Source organism: Polypterus senegalus, chromosome 1, assembly GCF_016835505.1.
Source record: "Polypterus senegalus isolate Bchr_013 chromosome 1, ASM1683550v1, whole genome shotgun sequence".
NCBI classification, from domain to species: Eukaryota; Metazoa; Chordata; class Cladistia; order Polypteriformes; family Polypteridae; genus Polypterus; species Polypterus senegalus.
The window spans coordinates 113,131,459-113,155,831 of NC_053154.1; the positions used below are offsets into that span (position 1 = coordinate 113,131,459).

General features: G+C 38.0%; 1 protein-coding gene and 1 long non-coding RNA gene across 3 annotated transcripts in view; one reads left to right on the top strand and one right to left on the bottom strand.

Moving 5' to 3' along the window:
* Positions 1–565: 565 nt before the first annotated feature.
* LOC120531171 lies at positions 566–18,806 on the bottom strand. Of its 2 annotated transcripts, none has more exons than XR_005634067.1 (3): positions 18,723–18,806; positions 6,438–6,502; positions 566–2,359 (listed from the first exon to the last, which is right to left on the bottom strand). It is a non-coding gene; the product is annotated as an uncharacterized LOC120531171 (long non-coding RNA). The 2 variants fall into 2 exon arrangements; XR_005634069.1 differs by lacking the exon at positions 18,723–18,806 and adding an exon at positions 6,656–6,742.
* Positions 17,644–24,373, top strand: part of mlf1 (myeloid leukemia factor 1) — a 33,593-nt gene continuing 26,863 nt past the window's right edge. Inside the window, exons 1-2 of the mRNA XM_039756316.1 lie at positions 17,644–17,754; positions 24,186–24,339. Coding sequence (XP_039612250.1) covers positions 17,702–17,754; positions 24,186–24,339 — 207 coding nt within the window. The 5' untranslated portion in view covers positions 17,644–17,701. The remainder of the gene's footprint in view (positions 17,755–24,185; positions 24,340–24,373) is intronic.

Genomic DNA, 24,373 nt, shown 5'->3' on the forward strand with positions numbered 1-24,373 from the left:
TGGCCCCCCTTGGTCTTGTATTGGTTTAAGTGCTTCATTCAGTCCACATGCAGTTACCCTCAGTACTGTGGAGCACTGAGGCACCAAACTGCCAATGAAGCTGTTTAGATTTATTTTGGTTTCTTCCAAAGCAAGTCATAGTGGGCGACCCACACACATTAAACTCATCAGCCTCCTTTTTTGTAAAACTTCATTACCAGACTCGATTTGTCACTGAAAACTTGAAACGACTGAACACCTGTTGCATTGTTTTCACTTCATACTTTATCAGCACGAATTGCTGCAGCTTGGCCTGCATTATTGGATGTCACCATGCCAAAGAGAATTCTGCTTGGCCGGCTCTATAAAAAGATAGATAGACTCTCCGGCTTTCTAGGAAGGCTGAATGCTCACTAAATTGAACCGTGAGGGACGGCTCAGGGAGGATAAAAAAGCGGCAGTCAATTAGGATGTTAGGTCGCCCCCATAAAAGCACTGAGGAGAACATCTGAACCGCTCTCTCAGGGAGTAGAAAAAGGTGAACCTTCTAACTTTAGCATCACATTGAGGTCTGGCCTGGCAGGCAGCTTCGGTCATTTTTAGCCCACAGAGTTTGATTACAGACATATTGAACTAATAAAATAAAAGCAGAAGCTGGGGATTAATTCTTAAATGTGCTGATGAGTACAGAGTGTCTGCTTGGAGGAGGGAGCCTGTCTGAAATAGAAGGGACGTTTTAGGAAAAGTTCAAAGAAAATTCAGAAAAGGTCTGCATTCATCCATTGTTCGTATATCGGCTCTGTCAAAGTGCAGGCCACTGGGTTTCCTGAGTTTGTCCCTGCAGCACAGGAAATAAGAAGATGTCTTATTTTTATTTTGTTTTAGCTTTAGATTTTCTTTTAAATATATGCATTTGAAAGAACATTATTCCAGGATTTGTGAGCTTTGGTGTAGTGGAGTAGTTTGTGCATCGCAGAGTTTCTTAAAGGTTCAACATCAGGAACTTTACGGCAAGGGAATAAGTCAGTAGAAATCCATCCATTTTCTAAATCCACTTATCCAGAGCAGAGTCACTCGGAAGCTGGAGCTTATCCTAGCTCGCTGAAGCTGAATCCTTTACTGTGGTGTTTTTAATAGATGTGTAGTAGCAATGCCTCAGGAATAGACAAGATCATGGCAGAAATGCTGAAAACACTGGATACTATGAGGCGGTCTTTTTAAGCTGTTGCTTGCAAGATATGGACATCTTGCTTCCAAACTGCCAGACTCCAGTAGTGATATCGGTTTTTAAAAAGGGGGCAGGACTGCATTTGAAAGCCTCTCCAGAGTATACTCCAGATGATAAATTACAGATCCAGTAAGAATAACACAAATTCCTTTCTGGCCATTAAACTGACCAACCCTTTTTATGTGTACAAATATTTAAGTGGTCATGGGAGTCGTAGACGTGGAGAAGAATTTTAACCACATGTGCCCTGCTATGACAGTATATGACCTGAGACTACTCTTCATGCTGTTTGGTGAATGTTCTTGCAAAACAAGACCTCTGCATGCATGCTTGATGTTACGTTGACTCTTTGGTGGTCTCTGCCAAAGGTTCATTTTGTGTCCTCTCCTGTTCAGGCTTTTTCGTGCACAGCCGCTTGGCCTCATCAGACCCGAATGTTTGGCACACACTGGAGTAGTTCACAGCTGACTATGAGGATCAGAATTAGCACCTCTCAATCTTAGGTCCTGATGCTCTCCAAAAAAATACAAAAAAAGAAAGTTTGACTTGCTAAGAAGAAGCAACTGCTCAGAGTGAAATTGATCATGAAATTCATGGTCCTGTTCACAATAAAAAATGATGGAAGTGATCCTGAAATAGACCGATGAATCACTGCAGCTGCAGCAGGTTTGTAAATACTGTAGTGTATTGAATTTTAGTGGTAAAGCTGAAGTTAATGCTTTGGGCCGAGCTTTCAATTTGTCATTAAATCAACTACCCCATCAAGATCGGCTTTAGTCACAGCTGATGGATCCAGTTTGAGGGAGCCTCTCCAAATTTCTGCAATTTCTATTGTAGTTTTAAGTGCATAATTTGAAAGTTCTAATGGTGCTGCCCTTTCTCCACCCCCACATGGGTTTGCTACACATCATGTCAACATTCTTGTCAGATTCAGCTGTCACAAAGCCTTCTTCTCTGTCAATACCTTGCCACCGTATTGCTTAGGGTCTCTCCACGTCCTTCATCACAAGTGACATAAAGAATGAGAGTTGAGGTGGTTGGGGCAGAAAGTGAGGATGCCAGTTGGATGAATGTGGCATGATGATCAGCACAAGGCTTGTTGGTCGTAGCATCAGCTTTTCATGAATGACCATTTCATTGGTTGACCAAGAACTGTGTGAAAAGCAAAAAAACTATCAATGTTGAGTAATCGTGAACAAAAGCAGCTTGTGGATCAGAGGGGTCAAAGAGAGTGGCAAGAATTGTAGAAGCCAACAGATGGGCCACAATCAGGCAAATGGCCTCCAAAGTCAACATCGGCATGTCATATACAGTATGTCATCTATATGCTGTATATACAGTGGTGTGAAAAACTATTTGCCCCTTCCTGATTTCTTATTCTTTTGCATGTTTGTCACACAAAATGTTTCTGATCATCAAACACATTTAACCATTAGTCAAATATAACACAAGTAAACACAAAATGCAGTTTTTACATGATGGTTTTTATTATTTAGGGAGAAAAAAAATCCAAACCTGGGCGGTCTCATGGTCTGGAATCCCTACAGATTTTATTTTTTCTCCAGCGAGAAAGAGTTTTTTTGTTTTTTCTGTCCCCCCTGGCCATTGAACCTTACTCTTATTCGATGTTAATTAATGTTGATTTATTTTGTTTTATAATTATGTCTTTCATTTTTCTATTCTTTAATATGTAAAGCACTTTGAGCTACTGTTTGTATGAAAATGTGCTATATAAATAAATGTTGTTGTTGTTGTTGTTGTTATCAGCAGTGATTTTTCAGTCAATTAACTTGACATGGTCTGGCAACAAGATCAACGACTGCGGTCAGCAAATTTGTCATACCCCATGACTGGAAATGGCCTGAACCATCTCCAGATCTCCACCCTACCAAGCATGTTAGACAAGAGGTGAAAAAAGGCTTTTTACAGCAAGATTATGCAGCCCTCCGATTTGCAGCAGCAGCAGCACAGTGTAACATTCCTGAACAATCAGGGCTGGAGTGTCCATCAGGACTACTAGGAACAACTCCAGGTAGAGCGATGTCTCTGTGAGGCCCTGTTGTTGGGAGACTGAGCAAGAAAGTGAGACAAACAGATGTGCTATAAGTGACCCACATGGTATCTTCCCCTAAAATCCGTTTATAGTGCCAACTATAATAGCGAGGAGAATGTAAATAGTAAGGTGGAAAGATTTAATACTAAAGTGAGAGCTGCTGTTGACATAGTTGCACCTGAAAAGACAGTTAAAAAATCTTCTAGCATTGTTATACCATGGAAGACCCAAAGAGTGTCTGATTTAAAGAGAACATGTCGTAGAGCTGAGCGTAAATGGAGGAAGACTAAACTAACTATCCACTATGAAATATTAAAAGTTAAAATAACAGAATACAATAACACAGTCCGTCTTGAGAGGTGCTGCTATTTCTCTAAGATTATAAATAACAATACTAGTAATCCCAGAGTCTTATTCTCTACGATTGATTGTCTGCTAAACCAGGTAACTCAAAGGAATGCCTCCTAAGTACTTCCAGTAAAACCTGTGAGGCTATCGCTGTATTTTTCAACCAAAAAATTAATGATATTAGAAATAACATAGTATATCCCTCCAACACGAAGGATCCTCCTAAACCCCAGCATTCTGTTATAAACAAATTAAACTCTTTCACTAGGATAGATTTACATAAAATAATTTCTCAACTGAAACCCTCTACATGCGTCCTTGATCCAATATCAACAAATTATTTCAAAGAAGTATCAGGCGTGCTAATTGATAATGTTCTTGACATAGTAAATTCGTCATTAGATATGGGGGTCTTCCCAGACTGTCTTAAGACTGCTGTAGTTAAACCCCTTCTTAAGAAACATAATCTTGACCCCTCGGCTCTTGAAAATTTTAGACCCATCTCTAACCTGCCTTTCTTAAGTAAAGTTCTGGAGAAGGCAGTCATTATGCAGTTAAATGACCACCTCAATAAACATGCTATTCTTGATAAATTTCAGTCAGGTTTTAGAACAAATCACAGCACAGAAGCTGCACTAGTTAAAGTAGTAAATGATTTGTGGGTAAATGCAGACAGAGGCCATTTATCTGTTCTCATCCTCTTAGATCTGAGTGCTGCATTTGACACCATTGATCATAATATTCTTAGAAATCGCCTTAGTCAATGGGTGGGCCTCTCTGGCAGTGTCTTAAATTGGTTTGAATCCTACCTGACAGGGAGAAAATTCTTTGTTAGTTGTGGTAATTACAACTCAAACACATGATATCCAATATGGTGTTCCACAAGGCTCTATCCTGGGTCCGCTGCTCTTCTCAATCTACATGCTTCCGTTAGGTCAGATTATCTCAGGGCACAACGTGAGCTACCACAGCTATGCTGATGACACACAGCTGTACTTATCAATAGCACCTGATGACCCTGATTCTATTGATTCACTAACACAATGTCTGACTTGTATCTCAAAATGGATGAATAGTATGTTTCATAAGTTAAATAAAGAGAAAACTGAAATCTTAGTGATTGGCAATAATGGATACAATGAGGCTATTAGAAATAAACTGGATACATTAGGATTAAAAGTCAAGATGGAGGTAAAAAGCTTAGGGGTAATTGTTGACTGTAATCTGAATTTTAAATCTCATATTAATCAGATCACTAGGACAGCATTTTTTCACTTAAGAAACATAGCTAAAGTTAGACCGCTTATATCACTGAAAGATGCTGAGAAATTAGTTTACACGTTCGTTTTCAGTCGACTAGATTACTGTAACGCACTCCTCTCAGGACTACCTAAGAAAGACATAAATCATTTGCAACTAGTGCAGAATGCAGCTGCTAGAATCCTAACTAGGAAAAGAAAATCCGAACACATTTCTCCAGTTTTGATGTCACTACACTGGTTACCTGTGTCATTCAGGATTGACTTTAAAATTCTGCTTATGGTTTATAAAGCCTTAAATAATCTCGCCCCATCTTACATATTGGAATGTCTGACACCTTATATTCCAAATGGTAACCTCAGATCCTCAAATGAGTGTCTCCTTAGAATTCCAAGAACAAAACTTAAAAGAAGTGGTGAGGCGGCCTTCTGCTGTTATGCACCTAAAACCTAGAAATTCGCCAGGCTAATACAGTGGAGCACTTTAAAACACTGCTGAAAATACATTACATTAACATGGCCTTCTCATAACTTCACTGTAATTAAAATCCTGATACTTTGTATATCCAACTCATTATAATAACTATTCATGGTGGCTCTAAAATCTGTACTAACCCCTACTCTCTCTTCTGTTTCCTTTTCCGGTATCCTTTTGGTGGTTGCTTGCGCCACCACCATCTACTCAAAGCACCGTGATGTTCCAACAATGATGGAAGGATTAAAAGCCAGAAGTCTGTATCACCATCAACATCAAGTGACTCCATGAGAACCCTAACTACAAAGAGGACTATTTCACTTATGTTAGGTAGAATGCCCAGAGGTGACTGGGCGGTCCCGTGGCCTGGAACCCCTGCGGATTTTTTTTTTTTCTCCAGCCGTCTGACCTTACTCCTTTTCTATGTTAACTAATGTTGTCTTATTTTAATTTCTTATTTTGTCTTTTATTTTTCTTTTCTTCATTATGTAAAGCACTTTGAGCTACTTTTTGTATGAAAATGTGCTATATAAATAAATGTTGTTGTTGTTGTTGTAAAATATGATCCTACTTACCCTCAAGCTGCTCACAACCACCTTAACCTAACCACCTAACTGAAGCAAAGAAGAGGGGAGCTTGAGGAACGGACAAGAGAGACAAAGAAAATTTCTTTAAAAAAAAAATGGAAAAGAGGTTAGGGCCGAAAAGTAAGAGACAAAGAGTTTAACTTACTGCAATAAGGGGCAGCAACATGTAAGAAAATGAGAGATTTATGGGCACGGGGTTGCAGCAGGGTGGTCAGAGTGTGCAAGTGGACGCTTACAATAGAGTGAAAGCCAGGAAAGTTTGTCAGATCTCTCAGAGTCATTGAGGTTTGAAATGATTTATTAAGCAGTGGTAGGTTCAGGGACACAGTGTTGAAGTCTGGTCTCAAGTACGATGACATTGTGGTTAGAATACGTCTCTCTAATTTTAATTTGTCTAGTTTGATGTAGCCAAAGATATAAACTGTTGTACGCTTTATTTTAAAACAAATGCGGAGTGTTACTCAGCAAGAGAGCAGTGAACAGATGTTTAGTTAGGATGAGCACGTACCTTTGTCCATGCGTCATTCTTCACAAAGTATTCATGGTTTGTCTTGGTTCAGTCCAGTGCAGCATCTGCAGAGTAGAAGAGCACAGTTAGTGAGAAGCAAGGGGACAAAATGGGCCATAAGAGTCTCAGCACTAAGTAAGGGAGAGTTAGGGGGGCAGTGTAGCAACTACGCAAACTGTATTTTAATATTGGTAAGTATAGCGTATGACTTTACTTACAGCAAGGAATGCACAGATTGTTGGTGTCCATTCAATTGTGGCAGCCCAGCTACTTGCTATCTTGTAGAATTCGTGCCCAGATGAATGTATGCTGTTTTGAAGACCGAAGGAAGAACGACACCTATTAGATACCTAATAAGATGGCAATTCAATGTAATCTAAATATGGATGGCAACCAGGCAGTGAGCAAAAGATGAAAATAAAAAGCAGACAATAGAAAGGTATTAAGGAGCTCTATAAAAATATTCACGCCATTGTTGGCAGTTGGGAGTTATGTTCTGTTTCATCCACTAGATCCACCAGAACACAGATTGTATTACCAGAACCCTTTTTAATGTGCACTACACACAGTTCTAGAGAATGAAATGAGGACTCACCAACTTTGAAGACACACATCTGGGAACTAGACATAGGGCTTTGATGTTTAATATCCTTTAAAAGGAAATGGTTTTTGGTGTGAAGTCAAGTAAATCCAAAGAATAAGGTATTTCGATAACAAGAACAGAGAATGGAAAAAATGAGGGGAAAAAAAGTTTCTCAACCTATGGGCCACTGGGAGTGTTATCTAAAATAATATGTGACATGTAGCTTTGAAGGATTTTTGGATCATGATACATGCAGCGTGTTGTAGACTTCAGCCAGAGGACTGAACAAAAAAAAAAGCAATATTGCTGAGCACGTCTGATTTAGAAAGGTACAAAAGGTTCTCTTGTTTTAGGGTAACTGTTTGCCAATGAACTAAACAGTTTTCATTATATTTTCATACTTGTTCTTGCAGTTTAACTGTTCAAACTGAACAAGCTTCAATGTTATACAGAAAATCATATACAACATCCAAAGCTGAAATACTTGAATTAGATCTCAACAAGTGCAATTCATTAATGGGGGGGGATACTTAGCAGTCCAAAAGCAAGAATTTAGGCAAGCAGCTCAGTGCTTGTTTTCATTAAAAAAAAGTTGCCTGTAGTTCTGATTTATTTGGTTTACCTTGTTTCCCATTAATAAAAATATTTTAAAGGAGGGGTGTCAAACTTCTGGCTTGGAGGGCCGCAGTGGTTGCAGGTTTTCATTCTAACCCTTTTCCTAATCAGTGAAAAGTTTTCACTGCTAATTAACTTCTTTTCCCTTCATTTTAATGGCCGTGTTTTTAAGGATTCAGTCGTCTGAATTTATTCCTTTCTTCATTAAATGACAGCCAAACAGAATTGAGATGTAAAAAAAGCCAGTGGATGACCAGCTAAATTGGTATTTCAAACTCCAACTAATTTCACTCCAACCAATCTCTTAAAGAGAACCAGATTCTTGCTCTTAATTAAATTCCATGTGCTGTTGCTGCTCTCATTCTGCCACAGCAGACATTTCCAAAACTGTTGATTTTCTGTTTTTTCTAAGAACATTGTCAAGAAGTTTTGGTGACCTGGGAGATCAGCCTTACTGAGACCATCACCTTTCTTTATTTTCAGATATTGTGTGGTGGGCACAGGTGATCTGGTCATGAGGCGGAATTTTTTGTGTCTCATTTGTATTTGGCTGCTAATTAAGAAACAACAAAGGGGCCTGAGTCAAGTTATTTCAAATTATGGCAAAAGAAGTTAATTAGCAGCAAAAATTGGTCACTAATGAAGAAGATAGTTAGAATGAAAACCTATAGCCACTGCAGCCCTCCAGAACTGTAGTTTGACACCCATGTTCCACTATCTTGATGTAACACTTTAGTTTAGGTACTTCTAAAACACATCTATTACACATTTACTCTTATGTTAGACAACCTTAACAATGACTTCTTTAGGTCTTCATAACACTTACAACACGTCAGTAGATGGGTTATCCATCTGTGTGCTGGGTGGCATATTGACTTGTGGTAAAATTACTTGTTAATATGAAGGATTCACAGGTTTTATACTAAATATGTAATATCAAGTGAAATGTTTCAAAGGCCACCTCAGACCACTCCAAAGAGTTTTGTTAGTAGGTTACACTTTACTGAAACTTTGTAAATGTTCTGAAGCCCCAAAGGAGCTTTTGCTACATTTTTGCAGTACCCAAACTGAAATTTTACCAAAACTTGTACTGTGTGATGTTATTCATTGCCATTCACGTGACGTACCTTCAATATGTTGTGGATATAAGATGGGAGTGCAGATGGTAACTGGCACCCTAGCTTCAGGATACATCTCTATTCGTGATTTTGCTTGTGTTTATATTGCCTTTTGAATGTTCTGACTTAGCTTTTTGGGTTTTGCTCAGTTGCTTGCTCAAACTTTAACAAAACTTTAAATTCCTCTTTTACTGTCCTTTTCAGGATGAGCCAGAATTTCCCTTGTATTCGTGAACTTGGAGTGGTGTCAGCTAACTCTTAAGAATTACCCAGTGCAGAGGATGTGGATCCACCTGTGCTTGCTGCCCCGCTGGCTTTCGTAAGAAAACACTAGTGATACCACATCTTAGCCGTATCGCTGGCTTATGAATCCTATTAATCTTTGGCTCGAGAAAATACCTCCAGATAGTCATTTTTTTTAGTGAAAACATCAAGCCTTGCCCTCTGTTGCTGAGGTGTTTCACTTGCATGTTGTTGAGCTGCGGCTTCTTTTCGAAGTTGTGTCTCTTCATCTGTGTCATTAGCACAATGTTGTTGTTGTGCAGCAGCGTTTGTTGCACACAGGTCTTTCGTAGTGAGAAGTGAGGTGCATGCAAGCACCGAAAAAATGTAAACGTGCATGCATACGGTACCTAGTAGCAGTGTTTGAGCATGAGCAGAGCGGACTGCTCCATACACACTGGTTTATTTATGTCTAATGTACAATACTTAGTGTTATGCTCTTTGATGTAAAAATGCACATACTTTCATTATACCCACTGTAATTTTTTTTGGTGATACCTCAGTAAATGTAACCAGCAGCATGCAAAGCCACAGGTTAAGTTCTGTCACAGGTAAACAGCGAGATATGCTGCTGTCCATTTATCTGACGAGAGACAGAACATGCTAATCGCACTGCACCTTGGAGCTGTGCCATCTCAGTACTACAGCCATTTAGAGTGAGACTCTTAGTGATCCCTCAGCAAAGACAACACATCTTTGCTGAGGGATCAATCATCATTTAACCTTCTTGGCATTTACCCTTAGGGTGACTTTTAATGATCAGCTTTACATTTTTAAGACTGAATAATGCTTGGGGCAGTATAATGCTGGAATCTAGAGAATGAAATAACATCAGGCTGCAAAAAATCGTGAATACTTCTATGTGTTTCGCCACTCCATGGTTTGTTATCAATATTCATGAGTGGGACAGAGCCTCCAACAAAAAAACACAATGACAAATAAAACGCCATAAAGATAGTTTTAGAACGAACTGAAGTGGAGTGATTGCTCAAATTGAACGATATTGATGATGATGATGATGGGAGTTGGTCGTTTGAAATTGACATGGAAAGTGAAACTGATGCATGATAAGGCACTGAACCACCGAACCTTCAGCACGGTGCAACAGTAGCTGCATGACAAAAAGGAAAAATAATTGCAGTCGAGTACAAGGCGTTAGCGCCCTAAGTGTTGTTCACAATGAGGCAACTGTCAATGTTCCTGTTAGGGCAAATGTGGAAGTCACTTAGCCTTAAACTGTGGTAGCCTTCAATATCACAAGAGGTGTGTCGATAGTTTAGATGAGGCACTAAAATTCTACCATCTTGTGTGTAAGCAACACAAAAAAAAGAAAATCGCACAATGAAACACACTTCTACTACCCTGATTTCAACATTGGGCTATGCATTAGTGACTGTCTCAAAACATATCACACAAAGCATGTGTATTAAATCTGCATTGGTACCACAGTGGACACTAGACATAACTTTATCCTATTGTATTTATGTTAATGTTTCACTGTGTACATGTTTCTGTTACATCTAACATTTTTTCATGTTGAAAATAATTCAATGTTTTTGGCTTATCTTTCCAGGGGTAAACAGAATGCTAAGCAGGGTCATGGTTCTTTTCCATGCCATTGTTAGGCCCTTTCTGACTCTATGACATATTGTGTCATTATTAAAAATTGTAGGATGTTCAAATATAAGCTTAACATACAGTACATACCTGTGATGCATTTAGTTTATATGATTTGTTTTGTGATTTATAGAAAACAGGACGATATGGAAAGAGATGGTCCGCTGTGGCAACCCCTAATGGGAGCAGCCAAAAAAAGAAGAACAGTGCATGTATTGACACTTTTTCTACAAATGCTAAAATGGTTTGTCATAAAGTCGTTACATTTGTCATGTGTCTGAACATTATGGGGTAGCATATTTTTCTGCCTTGTCGTGTGGTTCATTTATTCATTCCACCCTCATCTTCAAATCCTCCTAAAGCATGTGCTCCATATTCTTGCCAGAAATCATGATGCCACTCCAGTCTTCTAGCCTGGTCCAGCTTGAGAAAAACTGCCCACCATCTGGTACAGTTTTTGCTCACAAATTCAGCAATAGACACATAGTGATTTATAACACTATATTTAGAAAATGCTTTCAGGGTCTCCTGAGAATTTTAAATTTCAGGCTTGTTGAAAAGGCTTGTTAGGGGAAACCTCAGAAATTGGTGCTCCCAGATTTCACAAATCACACGCAGAGCAATTCAGTTATCCCAAATAAAGTCCTCAATAGCTTCCCACAATATTTCAGAGACTGAAACCAAATCTGTGGAGCACCGAATTATTTTTTCTTTTCAAAAGGTTACTATGGAACCTCCACATTGATATACCGGAGAAAAGTCTGTGAAAGTAGAATTTAACAAAATTATTGTAAAGGTCAGGTAAGGATGATCGAGTAAAGTAAGCATCAGCTCTGTAGGAAGCTAACACTAGAAATAACACAAACTGTATGGTCGGCATGCGATTAGATTGTGTGGCGTGTGGAGAAAAAAAAAAACAAATCTATGACTGAACGGTTTATGACATTAGCAAAATAAAGGCCCTTGTGAAATCTGTTGAGTTCAAGGGTTGAATGTTTAGATAGTTGGATCAGACTATAGTTTAGTTGTAGGTTAAGAACTCTGTCGGTGTTAAAAACAAAAACAAAAAAAACAATACAATCAGCTGGTCGATAAAGGGCAGGAGCATTAAAACTATTTTACTTCCATTTAGTTTTACCTAATCAAAAACAGTAGTGGGGCCTGGTCATAACACCATCTGTATTAAGAACCAAAAGCAACTCTTTTATTGACATTAGAGTGCCAACCAACTTAGAAGCAGACAAAGAATCCATAGCTTGAACAACATGAATATCTTATGTGTCTTGCCAAAAGGTCAAATCAACTCTGACATTTTATTCAGCATCCATATGAATAGTGGACCACTTAAAAAGTCTTCCAATCGATTCCCTTGTTTTTGAGGTTCTGATGTGAACCAAACATAGGAGAATCATACCCCTGATTTCAAAACTTCCTGATGAGTCACATCTAGAACAAACTGTGAACCATCTAAGGTATCCACCTCTGTTCAAATCCAAATCCTATTATGGGATATCATCTACTGTTGAATTCTGCTCTGTACTTGTAATATTTCGGTTGCACTATTATATTGTATTGAGGATTACTTGTGTTCTGCTCAGTGTATTGTTTTGTATTTACCCCCTTTTCTTGACACCCACTGCATGCCCAACCTACCTGGGAAGGGGTCTCTCTTTCCTAAGGTTTCTTCCATTTTTTTCCCTACAAGGGTTTTTTTGGGAGTTTTTCCTTGTCTATTTAGAGAGTCAATGCTGGAGGGGCTGTCAAAAGGCAGGGCCTGTTAAAGCCCATTGTGACACTCCTTTTTTGTGATTTTGGTCTATACAAAAAGAAATTGTGTTGTATTCTTTTGAGCTTTCTGTACCACTTCGATAATGCTGACTGGCTTAAGTTCTTGAACGGCTGCCATTAACGTCTCAGATGGTATTACTGTCTCTGGTTCTTGTTCACAATTGGTAACCCTGAACTGGCAAGAAAGAGTATCTTTTGTTTTTGTGTTTTTACCTCTTTGCTTCTTGATGTACTTGATGTTATGATTTTAAAGCAGCGTAAGAACAAAGCCCTTCTGGCTTGACATGTGTTCTGCTCGTTTTTAAGTAAAACAGATTTTTATGGTCTATAAACTTATACACAGTAAAATCATCAGAAAAGAGGGACTTTATGAAGAAGAAAGGGGGGGGGTGAAAGTTAATGGAAGACTAATCAATTTTTACATGACAATATTAGCTGAATTCAAAGACCATCTGAGGCACCTTCTTACCAAGATCAAACAACATCATTTGGAGATATCACATGAAGAAGAAGACAAAGAACATAACAACTGGCAAGCTGGACAACTTTACAATGGATGGAAAAGAAAAGTAAGTAACAGTCGGCTTCAACCTACTTGGATGAATGATCAATAATTAGGTAGCAAGCAGCCAAGAAATTCAATGACAAATTGCTCTTGGCAGAATAGCCATGAAGAACGTCAATACATTTCTCAAGTGTAGGGATGTCACTTTGCACACAAAGATTTGGCTGATTCAAGCCGTAATATTCCTAATTATTTCATACGAATGCAAATGTTGGACATTGAAGAAAATGAAATGTAAGACAATCGACACCTTTGAATTATAAAGTTGTTGAAGAATCCAATGCCTACCCTGGACAGCCGGGGCGAACACATCCATTAGTACTGGAACTGACTGAACCACATTATCTTTGGAAGCTCAAATGTGATCTAATCCTGACTATCTTTCTTTGAAAGTCAACAAAAAAGAAGACCTGCAATGTGGAGGATGGATACAAACACTGCAGCCATGGATGCCCCTCTGTCAAGTCTTAAGTGCGGAGCTGACAATTGAACACAATTCAGAATACTCTCCACAGCGTCTCCATGAGTCAACATCAACTCAGCAGCAATTAAGAGAGAGAAAGATGACAAAAATGCTTGAAGCTTCTACTTGTAATTAAAAAGGTTGTAAAGTAATATACTGGACAAAAATAAATAAAATCTTTAATCTGTCAAACACCGCATAGGCTGCTAGGGCTAGTGATTTTCTTAGATAAACAAGTAATGGCTGAGATTACAGCAGTAAAGTTCTTTAAAGCCCTGATAATTACTTGCAAAGCCCACAAAATGCTGAATGTCTTTAGCAGAGTTTGTAATTGGCCAATCCTGAATAGTATCAACTTTGGCTTTAGCCATTCTCAGTCCTGAGTGTGATACCTGAAAGCCCAAACCAGCACTGAAGTATAATGCAATTCACATTCCAATCATTCTCCAACATATCCAGTATGTCTTTTGAAATCAGGAGAATACATATGAATGCCATCAGCATACACAAATATGTACATTCCTGACACATCACTAAGCAGGTTGGTGACAGATGGCTTCAAAATGGCAAAGGGCGCTGACCAAATGATTAAAGCGTGATAAGGTATTCTAATACCTTGATCCTTTGTAAAACACAGTTTTCCATTTGTCACCTGCACAAGTATGAATGAAATTATACACATATCTGATATCTAATTTTTGGAATCTGTCAAGTCTTTTATGTGATTAAGAAGGTGCAAGATCAAAGGTAGTGGATGGTGTTTTATTTAATTCTGTACAGTCAATACAGGGGCACAGGCAGCCATCCTTCTCAACAAACAAAAACACTGTCCAATCACAACCTAATAAAACAATTCTCTAAATTATCTTGGATGCAATTATTTGTACCCTTCTTTTCCAGATTAAACAGAGCATAGCATCTTTTATTTGTTAAGGGTGCACTGGACAGGAGGTCAGTTGCACAAACAGAACAAATGTGGGGGCAACTCTCTTGCTTATGATATACATTTGAGGAGCAGTAATATTTCTTGGAGGTTGTTGTTACAGTGAAGCTTCAAGAAGATACATAGACAATTTGTTTTTGTGTTAATCTTTGCAATGCATTGAGCAAACTAACCTTTTCCCCAGGTTTCAAACTCTTTCCTTTTCCAGCTAATCCTAGTTTATGACATTTCATCAAAGGGTATTCCAGAATGAATGCTGGAACTCCATTCCACTAATTCATGTTTTCCAACTTCTGTGTGGGGTCAATGTGCTTGGTCAACCTTCTCCAAACAGTTCAGCCCTGCACCTCCTCACCAGTCAAGCCCTTTTCCTTCAAATCTTTTACTTTATCCATCTACCTCCGCTTTGGCCTCCATTGTTTTCTTTTCCCCTGAACTTTCATGTTCATCCCTCTTCATTGTCTCTCCTCATCACATGTGCACACCACCTCATATCTCTCCCACTTTCATTGTACCTCTGATTTTCTCATTTTTTTATTCTGTCCCTTTTTTTATAATTCTACACATCCAGCTCAACATTCTCAATTCTGCCACATCTGTCTTCTCCTGCGCCCCCTTTACTGCCCATGTCTCAGTTCCATACATTATTGCTGGTGTTTCTACTGCCTTAAAAACGTTAACTTTAACCTTAATCTTAATTCAAAATGCAATACTCCTGATACCTTCTTCCAACTCTTCTACCCACTCTGCACTCTGTGGGTTATCTCTGCATCTAGTTTTCCATCTTGGGCTACTACTGATACTAGATACTTAAATATATCCACTCTTTTCAATAGCTCTCCCTGCAGGCTAACTTCTGAATCCTGATCATCATTAAACCTCAAATATTCTGTCTTCCTCCTATTTATCTTCCAAAGTCCTGCTCCATTGGTGCTATGCAACAAGATATCATCAGCAAAAAGCCTGCACCAGGGAGTTTGTCTTTTATCGCATGAAGTGTTCTTTAAGTTTCAGTGTTTCTTACTGGGTCTGGCTGTTCAGTTACTTTACAAGCTGTGGATAGAAACCATCCCTGAATCTACGGGTATGAGCGCCAAAAGCCCTGCACCATTTGCCTGATGGTAGGAGTGAGAAAGGCAGCTGTGCAGGACTGCTGAGGTTTTTAATTATACTGTTTGACGTTCTGAGATGGCACGTGTCGTACATGCCCTGAACAGGAGGGAGCTGGACTCTGATATCATTCTTTGCTGCCTTCTCCACAATCTGCATGCGTTTGCTATCTTACTATTACACCAGGGTTTCATGCAGTGCACAGAATTAATAAAAATTATTTAAAAATAATAATTAAATTTTCACAGTATTTGTTGATTACTTACTATAGTGCAGAGTCATTTGGGGTGGGTTGGAGTCAATCCTGGCAGCATCAGGCACAACAGTCCACTTACAATAAATGTTAATGCTTTTCCTTTTAGTATCTTTAGTAATTCAAAAATGTAAAAGCTTATTAGATTATCAATTTTTGTACAAGTGGATATTTTGGTGACAAAAAGAAGTATGCTTCTCCAAAAATGCCAAACATCTCACTTTCTCAAATGTTGACATGCAATTGGAATTAATAACATGATGCAAACGTTTTTAAGATTTGCTGAGGGGCCAAACGGAAGCCTCTTTCCACCTATCTAAGCAACACAGGGCACTGGCCAGAGCCAACCCCGAATGGGGCATCAATCAGACTGAAAGTTTCCAAAAAGTGAAGCGTCAGAGGAATGGGTGATCCTCAGCAGTGTTTCCAAGGTGCAAAAACGCCAGCTGTACACAATTGCACTTGTGATGTGCCTGAAAAGAATACCAACTATTCAAAGACTAACAATAAGATCACCTGTGATAAATTAATATCTCCATCTATTCATGTCTCCATATGTCTATTTTTTAACAGTCTAAATCTAATCATTAAATAAGCTAACATAGGAACACAATTCTAGTCTGAGAAAAAGACTCCACATAGGCCATGTCAGAACCTGTCTGCAGGACAGTGAAGACTGCAATGCTAAATGATTTTGTTTGCAAGAATGACTTCTGAACACTTTGAAACCACTCCAGTTTGTATTATCCAGTGCTTTCTGATGCACTGGCACAAGATAAACCCCACATGCCATGTACTGTTTGACAAGTCTTGATGTCTAGTTATACAAGACGCCAAGCTTTTTTGGGTTCCCCCTTATTTTTAGCCCTCTAGACCAGAAATACTCTTACTTTTGGACCATATTTTGTGCAGGAAAATAAATCCTTATGAAAAAAAGAAAACTAATAGGTGTCTTCAGTTAAAAATGATCAGATGTAGTGCATGCCGCATCAGTTGACCTCAGGGGTTAACCTGACATGTGACATGAGGGGTCAAAGTTACTCCTTTGCACAAATCTTTGATAAAATGAAAATTGGTTATATAAACATGTGAAGTACAGTTTTATGCAATTCTATCACAAATCTGATCATATTTTTGAGATCTGATTCTTCACCAGTGGCCCTAGAGCTCTAGCACCCACTCCCAGACCGTTAAAAATGACAAACAAATGCATGTGGGGTATCGTTTAGACTATTTCAAGGTCAGTGGTTATAATGTAATTTTTGATTTTTGAACCTCTACTATTGCAATCGAGAATATTTAGACTAAATTGAATTTTAATATTTGAAATATTTCTTGTTTATTATGTACTTCTACTTGATGAAGTTAAGTCATGTGATTTCTTATGAACACTCCAAATTAGACAAGTTTATTATAAATTAACATTTTTAGCACTTACGTATTATAAATTTGTCTACTGGAACGTTTACTTAATAATGTGTTTTTTTATTTCCGTATTCGCCTGTTTTAATTTTAATATGCTGCTTTTAAAAACTGTCCGGATGAGATACTGGGACAACAAAGCTATTACTTAACCAACCGAGCTTGATGCACACAATAGTCACCTCTCGTGTGTGAAATTTCTTCTGTTGTCATTTAAACGCCGAAAGTCTAATGTTGCATTTTCGCAACACGGCACAGCTCTCGAGGATTCTATGCAGAAAATTTCAGCTGGTGCGCAGCTAGTGTTGCCATGACAGCAGAAATCCACAACATTCGCGCAGATTCTGGTAGTTTCCTCTGTCACCTGGCCTATCAGAGGGCGAGGGAGGGATCACGTGCTCTGCAGTGACCTCTCGCAACTTACCGCAAGTCGCCAGTATTACCTCGTCGCAGCTGTAGAGCTTGCAGTCGTCGTTTCTAACAAGCTCCGAGACCACACTTGAAGATGTTTGGCACTGGCAGTCACCTCAGGATGTTCGAAGATGATCCGTTTTTTGCGTAGGTGTTTTAACAGTCTTCTAACAATTCTAGCAGCAAAACAATTTCATGCAATAAAACGTAGGAGATATTTGTTTTGTATTTTTGGACTGTAGTCGTTTTCTCTCTATCGATGTCCAAATATAGTTTAACGCTATCTCTCTTTTAATAATGATAGCAACTAGCATTGTGTGTGCGCCCCGCAAGTTTGCAATTTAAACTTTTTTTCTTTAAGCTTGCAATGATTGCGAATCTTGCATGAGCGACTTAGCATCTCTCATAGCAGGAACAGTTCTTAACACAAGAAATCTCTGATATACTGTATTACAAATGGTAATGGCTGACGAAAAGTACACATACTGCATTTTGAATTATTTGGGTTTTAAATGCTTGTTAATTTTTGTTCACTATTTTTATGTCAAACAATTTTAGTGTGGAATATAGTTCAGTTGGGCCTTTAATTAGAATTAAGATTGCTGTTTTGTGTACAAATTTATGATTCATTTATGTTTTATTCTCCACAATAATGCCTTATCAGGTGATGTTAAATTGCTCCATTTTAATTGTCATTTTTAAGTAACTTTTACATAGAATACTAAATGCAGTAGTTTTTATTTTGTAATGGCTTCTTTTAAATTGCACGTATTTATTTATATGGTGTTTTGTCTCCTTCTATCAGGGCAATAGTGGCGATTACTACTTACGGTAATTAAACATGCATTTTAATAGGAAAATGATTACCATTTCTTGCACAAAAGTATTTATTTCTGTCATTCCTGTTATGTTGTGAATTATACTGTTTTTATTAGTATTTTCTCTCGGCAAATAACCTGAGTAGGCTCTGTTTTTAAGGAATATTTTAAATCAGGAATGCTTTAATAATTCCAGAATAGTCCGCCACCTCTCTTACTGCTCTAAAAGAAAAAGTCTGCATTGCTGTTGAGTACACCGAGATACATAAGATAAATATAAACACAGTTGATACTGACCATTCCATTTGTGCAGTGGACTGTATGGTTGTTACGTGAACCTCGTCCGTCTCTCAGGATTTAATGGTGCCAACTCACGTGACTGGGTCGTATATACAGAGAGAGCGCAGCTCTTCCCTCTGAATCAAGAAGGATTGGACAGCTGGCCTTTCAGGCTTTTGAACGGACTAAATAGCAGGATTATCCATAAGACAGGTGTCTGTAGAGTCGCAGTGTCCTAAGGTTTCAAGGGAAATGTGTCACATTTAGAGGCAATGCAAGCACATCAGAGGACTTGACTGATGATGTCTAACCTGCTGCCCAGTGTTACATAGCCTAGGCCCTAGGACATTATATAAGGGATTACCAGTCTGTAAATTCCTAATAGTTATTTTGCTGGCATCTTTTCCTGTGCCTATTTGAAGTAGGCACTGCTCTTAAACGATGCTTACAAAGTTCACATTTTTGACAAATATCCTTTTATTGCATAACCAAACAGTGATCTTAAAGTTGCCTTACTAAATTAGGCTTAGACCTCCACATTAAGTGCTTATTACATTAAAAGCTATAGGGCAGATTATTTTTATTTTTTTTTTTTTTTTTGAGTCAAATATGCAATCAGATTTGAATCACTGCAATAGTCAGTGAATGTACATTACCAGTCATAAGTTTAAGAACACCTCGGTTTTTTCAGTAGTAGTCCACAGTCTGTTTGAACTCTGCTTTAAGACAGACACCAGGTTTTTAAGTAATTAACAGAAGTTGGGATACCTATGCAAATTGTTTGCTTCAGCTTGCAAGGTTTAATTTACTTTAATTGCTGCAGAACATCTGTAGGTTGTAACCTATTATTTGTTCCCTGAAGAAGACCCATTTGTAATATTCTTATTTCCCTTTTTTCAGTTTTTGCTATCCTAAACTTCAAATTTAAACCTCTGGGAATTTACTGCTTACCTTTTCCCAATTTTAGATCATTTGTTGCATTTCAACTGCTTAAATTTGAAGAAATACTGATGTGTTCTAAAACTTTTGACTGGTAGTGTAACTGAGGTGGAAAATCTGCTGTTTACAAAAATTGCACTGTTGTACAATAAATGATGTGTTTCAAAACTCAGTAAGTCATTTGCATGTTGCAGGTGGTAAACACAGGGGCTCTGTGTCTTGCTGAATTGCACTAAAGCATCACAAATCCATTAAATCCTAGGATTTAATTCCAGTACTGGTTTGCAGTCTGTGTGGAACTTCACTTCAGTTTTACTCCCACAGCTCTAAAGATGTACATGTTAAATAAAGTATAATTCTACACTAGGTGTATGTGCATGAATATGAGTGGCTCTGTGTTAAACTGCTCGTAGATGCCTGGTGCCTAGGATTTTAAAATACCATCCCCACTGTGGCCCTTAATTGGATTAAGCAGTTTTGAGAATGCTGTGCTGGTGCTAGTTTATTTATACTGCATGTCAGATGATAGAGAACTCGCTGTTTGTTTATATTTTACCTAGTAAAGCAGACGATAAAACTTTTACCTAAAGTATTTTTTTTAATATTACCCCATGTGGTTTGTAGAGATGGCCAAAAAAAATTGTAATCTTTTCTTTTTATGCAAAATGTAGAGAAAAACATTTACGATATAGTAAAAGTCAGTAGTGTTTAACGCTGTTCAGCGACAAATGATGTGACAAACATCAAAGGCGGGGAAAAAAAGAAAAAATCTAGCATTACTCATGTTGCATAATCCACATATTAGTTATACAGTTGTATGCTTAATGTGCAGAATGCTTTTTTGCTCAAAAATTATTAAATACATATCTCCAGAATTATTAGCACACATAATGAATAGGAAAATTAAGGCTTTATGTAAATGATTTTTTGAATTAAAGGCAAGACTCTTGCCCAATGCAGCAGAGATAGAGGTGGGTCTTCTTTTCATTCCCATGAGGCTTTATGTTTCCTTTTTATTGTGCACTGATAATTTAGGAGGAATATATTTAACAATATTTTAGCAAAAACGTTTTGCACGTTTTGAGCATTCAACAGTGTAACTGACATATGGATTATGTGATATAAGTAATGTGAAATTTTAATATAGTGCAAGTAACATCAAAAATATATAATTATTTCCTTGGCCAGAGAAGAGAGTATAAACAAAATGCAAATACACACCAGTGCAGAAAAAAAATAAAATTATATTGTATTATATAAAATTTACAAACAAGCAGTTTGAACATTCTTGCTAACTTTATTTATGATCATTTTTAAAATGCAAGAGCACAAATATTCAGTATGCCCTAATGGGACATAGGCTGATGTCTTTAAATTATCATGACCTATTTAGGATGAGATATGGTGATGTTGTATGTAACTATTTGGATACTAAGTTCATCATTTAATTGAGCAAGACATTTCTAATCAACATCGTTGATGACATGGGCTTTCAATGGTTAATCCATTACCTTTTACACAGAGTACCACATACTGTCAAGTGGCACTGTCACCAGCTGCAGAGCAGTAACACCTGCTAGCCAGAGTCAGTGAGTTTGCACTTGAAATTGGATATTTATTATATCACAATACTATTTTCTACTGGTTGATTAATTAACTGGTTGGAAAAAACTTGGAGCCACTGAAACTACAAATCACTGCTCTAGACACTTGTAGACACAGAAGCTGAAGTCTGCATGGTGCATGTATTAAGGAAAGTCTTGCCTGTTATTCTTGCAAGTTTTTATTTATTTAGCAAACATTTTATACTAAAGGTACAGTAAACTGTTGCTTACAATATTTTTTTTATATTTCCCCAATTTCCAAGTATTTATCTTGTAGGGTTTCTTACTTTGAAATATGATCCCATTTGCTTATTCAGTACTGGGTCATGAGGGAACTAGAGCATAACCAGGCTGCAAGGTAGTCAGCCACACTGCACAGAGTTCCTGTCCATTACAGGGCATAGTCAAGTTCATGCCCACATTCTCTTACAATGCTCCATTTAAAGTCCCCAGTTACCTTAAAGAACAAAACAACAAGGAAGTCAACTCCTAGATGAGACTGGGTTGGGATTCCAACCCAGGATTCTAGGGCTGTGTAGAAATACTGATAATTAATGCACCTCTATACTGACCATTTTCTGTTTATTTATAATAAAATACCTTTTTAGTTTGTTTTAGTGCACTGCGGTGGGCTGGCGCCCTGCCCAGGGTTTGTTCCCTGCCTTGCGCCCTGTGTTGGCTGGGTTTGGCTCCAGCAGACCCCTGTGACCCTGTAGTTAGGATATAGTGGGTTGGATAATGGATGGATAATTTTTTTAGACAGAGCTTTACAGACAGTAATTTATTTATCCAAAGGGGGAAATCTAGCTTTTTACAGAAGCTCAATAGATAAATAAATACATGCATAATAAACAAAGTGACGATAAGAATTATTGAAAAAGAAGGAAAACTAAAAATAAAACATTTGACTTGGCCAAAGGTAAAAAGGGAAGCCACAGTCACAGTGTGATTATAAAAGTGTATTGCATTAGTTATAAATGAGCTCCAATAGCAATTCCTGACACATTTCTGTTGAAACTCAGTTTTATTTTTAATCTCTCCTTTACCACTACATCCAGGAGAGTGCATCCCATAACTGAGCCAGCCTCTTTAATTATCTAGTTATTTCAGTGGGTCTCTCTTAAATTGATGTTTCCAGCCCAACACACTGCAGCATAGAAAATTGCACTGGCCATCACAAAGTTATAAAACATATAAAGTGTATCTCTACCCACATTGAAAGAATACAGTCTCCTAAGAAAAAAAAGTCTGCTCTGCACCTACTAATGTACCTCCTCTTGTGTTAGGAGATTAGTCCCGCCTGTCATTCATGTGGACCACAAGTATTTGTAACAGTGCCCTACCTCCACATCCACCCCTAATAATTGATTTGTCATTGAGGGCCTTTGGTATGGGAAAATTCAATAACCAGTTTCTTGTTTTTGCTGATTTAAGTTGCAGACAATTCTCTTTGCATCAAGAAACAAAGTTCTTTACCTGACTCATACGTTCTTTTCATCCCCTTTTCCAATACACCCATATTAGTGCAGAATCTTCTCAGAATTTGAGTCGCTTTACACCACTAATGTGTAGCGCCCATATGAGTGATGCAACAGTAGCCAATTTTGTGCCAGTATGCTCACCACACAAGAGCTATTAGGTGGTGAAGTGGTGTAAGAGAGAGAGAGAGAATTAGAGACAGGGGAGGATTAGGGGGCCAGAATGAATATGGCATGGATAGAAATTTAGCCTGGACAACAAATTGTTATGTAGTGACTGGCTTTTGGAAGAAGGTGATGGTGGAGGAAGGAGAAACTTGTTTTTAAAAACTTTAACTTTTGCACGTCAGACAGGAAGAAAGACTTTTTTCCTTGATTAGCTAAAAATAAGAACCCTTCGTACTACTTTGAACCATTTGCTCTTCCTGTGTGTTTTCTCTTTAACATCAAAAATGTAGGCATTCACTTTGCTGTAAATTGTGATCTCAGTTGGGAGGTGAGGTAGAATTAAGTTCTACACATACCGAAAAATTAACATCATGGCACATGAGATCCTTAGTTAGCTAAGCAAAGGAGCATACTTCCCCTTTAACAATAACTTTGGGAAATTACTGAAGGCCGTCACTTAACCATATGGCTGGTATACAGGAAGAGCAGGTAGCTTAAGAGATACAGTAGGATTCGAGTCAGCTCAATGGAGTTCTAACTTTTTCATTTTGGCAGAAGAGGGTCATACGTAATTCCGAAACTTGGACCAGAAGTGTGCCTGGAGGGAATTCCAAAGTTGTGTTCAATCATGAGGCATTTAAGCTTGAGGGGGTGTAAAATTGTGGGTTCACAGATGAGAAGAAGTTAGGTCACTGTGGTCAGAGATTTTAGGTAGAAGTGGTACATGATTAATGGTAAAAAAGAAAAGAAAAAAAAATTGAGAGAGGTGTTTAGACGTCCAGGCGTTAATTAGATATACAAATGCATTCAAACATGTTTTTGGGTGGCCCGGTGGGGCAGCAAGCTTTGCTTTAGTTTATGTATTCTTTTGATGTTTTGTGGGTGACACAACATAAACGAGACCAGGGATCATATAGGAAAGCTATATGAATATGCAGGGCATAATAAGTCATGTTGTAACCATACATTGTCCTTTGACAGAATTTTTTACCATGTGAGGCTAATCCAGATGTGTTAAACCTTACAAGATTAACAATTTTTCATAAGAATTTAGACTATAGCATTACTTGTGTCAAATATTATCATTACCACTTGCTATAGATTTAATTTTGTGTTGCAAACATTCATATTGTGGCCCTTCATTTATAACCTTAAACTCACTCTGACCCTTTCTTACTCAATACAGTCTCTAAGTATTTACAGTCTTAATCGTTCACCATTACATTTTGTGCAATAAAAACATTTTGTCCAGTACTTAATGATGTGCATGTGTTTTTTATTTTAATTTATAGGGATCCCCTTCGAGCTCACAGTGAACATGTGCACCAGATGATGAGAAGCTTTTCAGATCCATTTGGGCGTGACCCATTTCTCAGCATTACAAATGGGAGAGAACGAGGCAGAGATTTTCATGGTTCCAATGTGGCCTTGAGAGACAATCATAGGGTAAGCACATGTTCTCAAGAGTATTGACTTTACA